At 34.6% G+C, this 9,779-nt stretch overlaps 2 protein-coding genes across 2 annotated transcripts; one reads left to right on the top strand and one right to left on the bottom strand.

The window, feature by feature from the left end:
• The first annotated feature begins 1,322 nt into the window (after window positions 1-1,322).
• LOC145558254 (uncharacterized) lies at window positions 1,323-2,718 on the top strand. The gene is made up of 2 exons (XM_081619434.1): window positions 1,323-2,261; window positions 2,350-2,718. The coding sequence occupies exons 1-2, from the start codon at window positions 1,581-1,583 to the stop codon at window positions 2,437-2,439; spliced, it is 771 nt and encodes a 256-aa protein (XP_081475560.1). The 5' UTR covers window positions 1,323-1,580; the 3' UTR covers window positions 2,440-2,718.
• A 143-nt stretch (window positions 2,719-2,861) lies between these two features.
• LOC145558258 (uncharacterized) lies at window positions 2,862-5,799 on the bottom strand. The gene is made up of 4 exons (XM_081619447.1): window positions 5,555-5,799; window positions 5,341-5,458; window positions 3,860-3,988; window positions 2,862-3,126 (listed from the first exon to the last, which is right to left on the bottom strand). The coding sequence occupies exons 1-4, from the start codon at window positions 5,689-5,691 to the stop codon at window positions 3,037-3,039; spliced, it is 474 nt and encodes a 157-aa protein (XP_081475573.1). The 5' UTR covers window positions 5,692-5,799; the 3' UTR covers window positions 2,862-3,036.
• Between the last annotated feature and the right edge of the window lie 3,980 nt (window positions 5,800-9,779).

Raw genomic sequence — 9,779 nt, 5'->3', positions numbered from 1 at the left:
TAACTATTTACTCTATGTATTTTATTAATTGACCCATTTCTCCAAAAATAGAGTTTTAGAAGCAATATTAGAAAATATGAAGTACTTTCATTATTTATTTTTTATTTTTTTATTTAATTTTTTTCATACTTGCCGATACATTATTTTAATCGCTAAATTCTTTAATTACTAATGTATAAAAATTATTACATTTTTTTTCACCATATACCCCTAAGTTTTTTTTGTTTATTCACCATATACCCATAAAAATTTTCAATTCACTATATACCCTTGATTTGTTACAAAAATTTACCATATACTTCTAATGACAACAAGATGAGAGGAATTTGATTAATTATGCACCGAAACCACCTTAGATCTCTCCATCTATCCCAGATACCACTATTCTTCTTTGTCCACCTCCTGAAACCCACTCTAAGGGCTTGTTCTCATACGTTTATTTTTTGTTCAGTTCAGCTCAGCTCAGTTCAGTTTAGCTCCTAATTTCCTTCTCTTATAAAATATTCATTTCATTTAGTTCATTTCAGCTGATTTCAGTCTATTTGAACAGGCCATAACTCTCCGTAACCATATATGTATGATTGATTTTGAAGATAAGAAAAGAAAATCTGGGTGGTTTTGGGGTGGAAAAAGAAATATGGGTGATTTCAAAGCTAATGGAATGTATTTAGGGTGGTTTCGGGTTATAATTAACCCTAATGATTGATAAAGTTAACAATCAATAGTCATCAAGGGTATATGGTGAATTTTTGTAAAAACTCGGCGGTATACGATGAATTTAAAAAGTTCATGGGTATATAGTGAATAAACAAAAAAAAAAAAAAAAAAAAAAAATCAGGGTATATGGTGAAAAATCTGAAATTATTAACATTTGACATCAAAGTAATATAAATCAAGGTGAATCAAACACGATCCCACATGAATATATTTTTTCTTAGTTTTAAATCATCAATACTAGTCAAAGTGAAACAAATGGATAGAGTAAAAGTCAAACTATCGCAAGCATTAAAAAAAAAAAAAAAAAAAAAAACCCCACAGAAGAAATATATTTTATAATAATATAAGTAGGGCTGGTTAAAGAATTTTAAAAAAAAAAAATAAATAAAATCTAAAAAAGCAAAAGTGTGTATTAGTAGGACACAAGGAGAACATGAAGAACATTTAAATATGACGAGTGAACCACTGTTAGGATAAAAGTAATAAAATATGTTAAAAGTTTTCAAATAAGGATAAAAGTAATAAAATATGTTAAAAGTTTTCAAATAAGGAAATGAAGTAATTAATAAGATACGAAGGGAGTACTTAGTTACACATAGATCAACAAACATTTACGGAGTAAGTAACATCATCTAATTAAATATTGAGCTTTGATTACCACAAGTTTAAAATGGAAAGCAAGTTTATACTATTTTCGTAAACTTAAAAATCACAACTTCCATAAATCAGTAGATGAGATGTAACCATTTGAAGTGTACCTCTCCCCTTCTTCACCAACCTCCTAACCATTTTCTTACAAGTTCATCATTCCTTACTATATAAATTTCACCTTCATTCTTTTGGCATTTTACCTGAAGAAAAAAATGGCTAATCTAAGGTGTGTTTGCATGTTATATGGAATATTTCTTGCCGTAGCACTAGCAAAAGCCCAAGCACCAGCAGCATCACCAACAATTGCATCGCCAGCACCACCATTACCTACTTCAAACCCGCCAACTACAGCAACTCCATTACCCGTGTCCACTTCACCAGTGTCAAGTCCAACTGTCCCACCACCTCAAAGCTCACCACCTCCCACAGCTCCTCCCCCATCAGTACAAACACCATCACTACCACCTGCACCAGTAACCCAACCGCCGCCACCAGTACAACCACCAGCCCCTGTGTCACCTCCACCAGCAACATCACCTGCTCCAGCAAAGCCAGCTCCTGCACCAGCACCCACAAAGCCAGCTCCTGCACCAGCACCCACAAAGCCGGCTCCTGCACCAGCACCCACAAAGCCAGCTCCTGCACCAGCGCCGACACAGACGGCTCCTGCACCAGCGCCAGTGGCTATATCACCAAGCCTAGCACCAGTTAATAGTCCCTCAACAGCACCAGCACCAGCACCCTCTGAGGGGAAAAAGAAGAGGAAGCACAAGCATAAGCACAAGCATCACCATGCACCAGCTCCAGCCCCAATACCACCAAGCCCACCAGCACCTCCTACAGCAGTCACAGATACCTCAGACGATATGTCACCGGCTCCTTCTCCAGATTTGGTAAAATCTCAATTTAGAAAACCTTTTCTTTCTCACTTTTGTTTTCCTTGCAGACAAAATGTATATTAACTTGATGTCATGGAAACAGAATGCAGGTATATCTATCTATCAGCAAGGATACACATGGAGCAAGTGGATGACAGGACTCATAGCAGCTGCACTGCTTGTTGTTTTGTAATCTCAACCTTGATTTACATAAGCAATTGATTCTTTTTTTTTTTTTCATTCATTTTTTTGACTTTTTGTTATGAGATGAGAGTTCAAGAATTTTCAGTTAAAACAATGTGATTGAGTACTTACACATAATTATTTCTAATACATACAAAAATATTCAATTCTGATCAAAGGTAATGTTTGATCCAATCAGAGTTCATGAGTTTGGCCCTCAAGTAAAAAGACAATCCTAGCCAAAAGCATGGCCATCGAGTTTGTGGTCTAGCCATAAATCACTATTATTCTGATCTTTCCATATGAAAATCTTCTCAATGGTCAATAGATGTGAATATTTTGTCAGTATATATAAAAAGTACAGATCAAAGATCATAGGTAGTTGAAGTTACCTCCTAATTATGCATAACCTCAAGGATATGAACAAACCTGTAAAAGTTGAACTATGTTTCGAAATTAAATTTCTAATACAAAAACTAAGATTGTTTTTGTATGATTAAAAGAGAAACACTCGCCAAAAAGATATTAATTTCCTACTGATAGTAGTTAAGAAGTACAAAAATGTCCAAGTAAGCAAACAGGGGCATAAGTATTCCAAAAATTCATACTAATCTTCACCAGTATCATTCCGAAAGTCATATTCAACCACAAGACCCAGGTTGTCAACTAATTTGTGATGCTGGAGACACCCTGCGCACTGATGAAAACAGGACTAAATGATTACATTTGATGACATTATTCAGAGAAAATAAAAATGAAGTTGGATATCACAGCTTACATTAAGAAGCTTTCTGAAATATGTGAAATAATGCAACCTACTAGGTGGATCAAAGTCCTTATCATAGCCAGATGACAACATATCTACAGAGTATTTTATTATTGGCAAGCAAAATGCTTCTTGAGAAATGGACTATAATTTTTCACCAAAGTATCAAATAAAACATTTTGCCAAACCCCCATCTTGGCATTTAGCTGCTCATCAATAATAATTAAAAAAAGGGCATCAAGGATGATGATACGCAGCCAGCTTATAAAATTTGATCGTTTTCAGTGCAATGTGAAGAGTTCATCACATACCACAAGCAAGAAAAATAAAGAAAAACAGGTAGCTTTCTATCGAGGACTAAGCCATCAATTTCCATTTGTCAAGCAAATACCACATCATAAGAGTTAATTCTTACTTTTGCTCTCAGCATATTCAACAATATAGAAGCTGATAATAATACTGGAAGCTTTCCCAATTCTCAATACAATTGTTACTAGAATACAATATGTCATTAAACAAACTCAAAAGATGAGGGCACAACTGTCGCATACTTTCATATCCACAATGTCAATAAAATATGAATTTTTTTTAAAACATATTATGTTCACACACATATCCTCAACAAAATACACAGAATTCTCAGAGGACATTAGTTCAAAAATACCTGAACAAACACAGTTCCTCGTTCATAGGCTAATCTATTAATCAGCCGTTTTGTTCTTTCACCACAAGCATCACAAGTAAATTGCACGAGCAAGCTTCTCCTAGGAAGCTGTATGTTAATATTTGATTCCTACAGAGGTACAACAGATGACCTTAATCATATGTAGCAAAATATATCCAGTAATGGTTGGGATGAAACCCCATTATAATACTCATTCAAAGAAACATGACATCATGATGGTAAGACTACCATTAATGTTGCAATCGAATCAAATGTTCTATTTTTCCTTCCTGAACAATTCCATCTTATGGCCCAAAATGGATAGCTACAGTTGTAAAACAACCATCTTAAGGCCATTATATGCTGACAGATTTGAGCTTTTGGTATCACAAATTTCCATGTCAAACTATGTACATTTTTATTGCTTCGTGCTATAAACCTAACTCATCACTTGGTTTCCTATCAAGAAAGTGTCAAAACTTCTCCAGAGATGAAGTGCCATTAGCACACCCGCATATCTTATCCATAATTCCCGGAAGTTGCTAAAGCCTTAAATTTATGTTTCCAGTATATTTCATTAATTTTAACAGAAATAGTTTTGCAAATGATATGTTCTGCTCTTCTCTGACAAGGGAGAATGACACCCACACGGATAGTACTCAAATTAAAATAACATAACATCTAGGAAAGGCTTTCGTATCATACAGTAGATGTTAAAACTAACATTGATTTCAAAGGTTTGAAGAGAATTATAAAATTGTACTTAATTAAATTTATCACTCGAACAGTTGGACTTGTCACTTATGCATCATATGGGAAAGGTAGTACCTAACTAGTGCATCAAACAAGAAGTATAAAAGACTCTTGTACCTAGCACAACTGAATAGGATTGTTGTAGCTAAAACTTTGGCGCATTTGGCTATAAAGAACAGCTATGCTTTACTTAATGATCGAACTTATACATTGTATGGTATAGCTAATGTAGATGTATTAAGTGCCAATAAGTTAGCATGTCTCATATTTTAGGTAGTTCTCAATTCTCATTAATATCTTCCATAGCGATTATTAGATGGTACACCGGGGTACACAATGCTAATTTCTAGTTTCCATTATCAAATTCAAATGTGTCAACTAACTCCAAGTTATTTCTCTAATGCAAACCATGACTAAATTAGTTTCATGATACTAAACACCGTAAGGTTCATTCTCATTCGCAACGATTCGACTAATCCCTGTTGCACCAAGAGATTGTTATATAGGGTACACCACTACACCCAGGTATTTTGTACTCATTTTGATGATTGTTTTTCACTTAATCATCAAATGAAGAGCAAAAACTAACTTTGAGTTAGTTGGGTATACGGTACATCTGGGTGTATATAACAAATTCTACGTTAGACCACCGTGATAAAAACCAAGACTATTAATGTTACATAAGTTAAAATTGCAAAAAATTAAGAGCAACAAAATGATGTACATACCTTAGAAGAGGAATCATGAGCTATATCAGGGTTAATATCGGCATTACCACTGCAACAACAAGGTACCCATTTAAGTTGCTTCTTGGATGAAATTGTAGCTCCATAGGAAATTCTTAATCTGCAACAAAACAAGAAATTAAAAATTAAGCACTCAAATTAATAATTGGATGAAAATCAAAGCTAGTATTGACGAAATAATTTGAAATTGACAGACCTAGGGTTTGATTTGGGGGTGAAATTGAGGGGAGAGAAAGAAGGGCGTAAATTGGGTGTGTAATGGAGTTTGGTTGGGTGGTAGGATGAGGAAGAAAAGTGGAGAGAGAAAATGGCGGGAAGGGTAGTTATTGTCATTGAGATTTGAGAGAGAATTTCTCAGAATCTGAATTATGGACTGAATTTCTCAATTATCAGGCGTTGTTGTAAATGTAAACTTCTAATTGTTGTTCTAAATTCGGAGGTAATTAGCTGAGCTCTATTTTGTGGAAAGGTGATTAGCTGAGCTCACCAAACATCTTCTAAGTAGTCCTACGACATCTACAATAAGAGCCAGCCCCGGCTAATAAGCCATATTAACAATCTTTGTTAATATGATGACATATTATGAGCGATTCTTTATACTCTATCACTTCCCCTCACATGAAAGGCCCTTTGGGCTTGAAATGTGGAAGCAACACAGCCCCACCCATACCTGGGACGAATAAATTCCACTTTGAAGGAGGGGCGAATGAGATTCGAACCCGTGACCTTTGTGTCACGCTGGCTCTGATACCATGTTAGTGGATCATCTCAACCAAAAGCTTAAACTGGTGGTTGAGGCCCAAGAATATATTTTATACTCTATCACATGACATTACCAATCAATCAATAAATTATTTAATTGTAAACAAATCCAATTTACAACAACAATAATGGGAAGAATCAATCCGAAAAACTGTAAATAATGTCGTAAATTAAAGAAACGACAATGTACCGCCGCTTCCGTAGTTTGAAAACACAGACACCAATTTAGATCGACATAGAAAATTAAGGGTAACTTCAATTCGATATGAGACTCAGTGGAATTATAAAGAACATGCTCTCCACCTGCAGTATCTTTTGGAGGAGAGCCAGACCATTCAGGAGAACGAAACACCAATTGGTTTAGCAACGGAAAATAGTTATGGAACGGGACTGTAAACAAACGAGGAGACGCCTGTTTTAAACGTTAGAGATCCTACCCGCATGTTTACAATTTTGCCCTTACTAAAAAGGTGGAAATGACTGGTGTGCCCTCATATAAACGAGTCTTGTTAATATTGCATATTAACCAGTATTTTCTTCTATAATAATCTTACACATCTGTAAACCAAATATTTAGAGAAAATAATATAAATTTTACAATCTAAACAATAATAATTTGAGAGTGAGGGATAGCTCAAGTGAGTACAGTTTTCCTCCATATTTTAGATAATCTATAATCGATTTTCACTCTGCTTTTGTGGCTCTCTAAACAACACCACCAAAAAAAAAAAAAAAAAAAAAAAAAAAAAAAAAACCCTTTGATGTATTCACATCTTTCTAAGTTGCAAATCACAAAGGAGAGAGAAGAGAGATAATCCACAATGATTGTATATAAGTCATTGCTTGTAATTTTTAAATAAGGAAAATTTAACACTAATAATCCAACCTTTACCCCATTCTCCTATAATAATCCAACCTTTTGATTAATAATCCTAAGTTTACTACTTATTATCTTATACCAAGCCTATATGACCAGTTACCTGAACTTCAAGTAAGAAAAATCCCCCCTTAATTTTTTCCCCTTCTTCCTTCTTCCCTCCTCAACTCCATTTCAACCTTCTAGCCATTAACAATGGCTCCTTCACCTCCCTGAAACTTCCCGCCACCACCTCACCTCACCTCACCATCAACCTACCCCATTTCCCCATCAACCAGCCCACTACCTTTTCCTCTCCCTGACAATTAGCTTGCTTCGTGCCACCCCCTTATAATCAGCCTGCAACTCAGCCATCCACCACCACAACCACTTACCCCACACCCCACTCTTACCCAGATTCGAAACCACCAACCTCACCTAGCCAAAACCACCAATCCCACCCCCACGGCCTCATCCATACCCCGAAACCACCAACCCATCTTCACCCATGCCCCGAAACGGCGAAACCCCAACTCCACCAACCCAGAACCCAAATCCCAACCTCCACCATATTCATTCTCTTCCCTCTTTATCAATTAAATTTGATGCTGAATTGGGGGTGGTCGTACATCGAAGATGTTAGTTGTGTGTGTTGTCTGCATTGTTGTGGGTTGGTTGTTGTGTTGAGTGGTGATGTTGGTGGTGTTCACGTGGTGGCCCCGTGTATTGTGATGAGTGGTTTTGGTGGCTGATAATGGAGGAAAGGAAAAGGAGTGAAAAACAAGCAGGATGGGGAAGAGAGAATTTTTTTTATTTTAATTTCAATTAAAAAAAATTGACCAATAAGAAAATGCCACTTTGAAGGTAACCTGTTACAAAGGGTAAGGTGACCTGATAGGGTTGTTGGAAGAAAATAAGTAGTAAACTTAGGATTATTCAGGATTAATCGAAAGGTTGGATTATTTTGGAAGAATTCAACAAAGGTTGGATTATTCTTGTTAAATTTTCCTTTAAATAATTGGAGCTAGTAGCTCATCATTATAGAGCTACAAGGGTTATAGCTTTGGTGAAACTACTTAGCTTTATAATTGTACCTCACCCAAAGGCCCCAAACACATGTGGTATCCATTTTAAATGAATAAGTAGTTGTGATTTCTTTTTTTTTTTTTTTTTTTTTTTTTTTTTTTGGGCATTTATTTCTTTTATTATTATTATTATTTTTTATCTTGCAAAATTTTGTAGTTTGCCATCATGGAGATTGTAGCTTAAATAATGTAATTTGGAAATTAATGATATGACAACCCAGAGTTACAACTTACAAGGAATTAGCTAGAGTGAAGAGGGGAGCGGCTTGGATACTGTTTTGGATTAATTTTTGCCAAAGGTTTATCATCTCGATACTCCGTGATTTTTCTGTAAAAAAATAAAAATAAAATGGTGAAGGCGTGAAGCAAAAGGGCAACCCCAATATTTGTTTTTATTTTGTACTACCCTTGTTTCTTATTAGTTACAACAAAATAATTTTTATGTGTCACAAGTATTGAGAAATAGGTAAAGACTAGAATAGACCCGGTCTGGAATAACTTATTGTTGACCCAACCTTCTAGTATACCATACGAATGTGATTATATCCTACAAAATGTGATTATATTATTACAAAAGTAATTATATCATCCTGAAACTGTTATGTAAATGTATCACTTAAAAAGTGAATTTATCATTATAAAAAGTATCAAATAGTAAATTACATCATTCAAAAGATGATTTTTAAATTTTATCATCCTAAAGATAATTATATAGTCTCACACAAAGTCTTATATGTGGCTGGCCACACAATGTGACCAGCCACTATAGAAATTAATTCGCTAGGGTAATGGGGGTTACTTGATCGGTGTTAAAGTGGTTAATTCGTCATTGTTATAGAATTACTCAGTCGGTGTTATAGGGGTTACTCGATTGGTATTACATGGATTACTTTAAGTGGTCATACGGTGTGGCCGGCCTCACACAAGACTAGCTGATAATCTCGTTAAATGGTTTAATATGAGATTATATAATTCAAAATATGACTCACAAAAAGATAATTATATCGTCTAAAAAAGTGATTATATCATCCAGAATGTGATTATATTATTTGAAAGTGTCAAATTTTGGGTCTACAATAATTATTGTAGACCGGGTCCATACAAGACCAATTGTGAAAAATAAATCATGTATAAGTGGACTTATGTAGTTATATTCACGTTAATTTTATTATAAGACGATTAATTTAAAGGTAACTTTAATCCCTTGGATGACCTTTGAGCTTGTAATGAGTTTGATTATATTTTAAATGTGTAATTTCTAATGGAAATATGCTATAAGTTTTTAAAAATTGTATATGTACTTTTTATTTATTTAATTAAACCTTGTGGTTTGCACTTATATAATTTTTTTTTTTTTTTTACATATTAATAACATAGTTGATGATTGACTTAAATGGTTAAATCTCAATCCAAGCCTATTCGATTTAAAGTTCGGATCCGATTTCGATTTTAATCCAAATCATGGACACCCTATAAACAATTTATTTTAGTTTAGTTCAGTTCAGTTCAGTTCAATCTAATAGAGATAGTATTTGTTTTATGAAAGGTAAACCTACAATTGAAGTTACCCAACCAGCCAACTTTCTTCCCTAATTTGAATTGATGGAGGGAAAAGCCATGTTTGGTGTGGAGGAACTTGTCAAATTTTCAAGGAGACAGCGAATGAATAATCAGAGCTTCAATATCAAATCTAAGCCATCAATGGTATTACCATTATT

The sequence above is a fragment of the Chenopodium album genome, chromosome 1 (genome assembly GCF_948465745.1).
Source record: "Chenopodium album chromosome 1, dcCheAlbu1.1, whole genome shotgun sequence".
NCBI lineage: Eukaryota > Viridiplantae > Streptophyta > Magnoliopsida > Caryophyllales > Amaranthaceae > Chenopodium > Chenopodium album.
The sequence above is the reverse complement of the archived record's forward strand: the minus strand, read 5'-3'. Positions and strand labels throughout refer to the sequence as shown.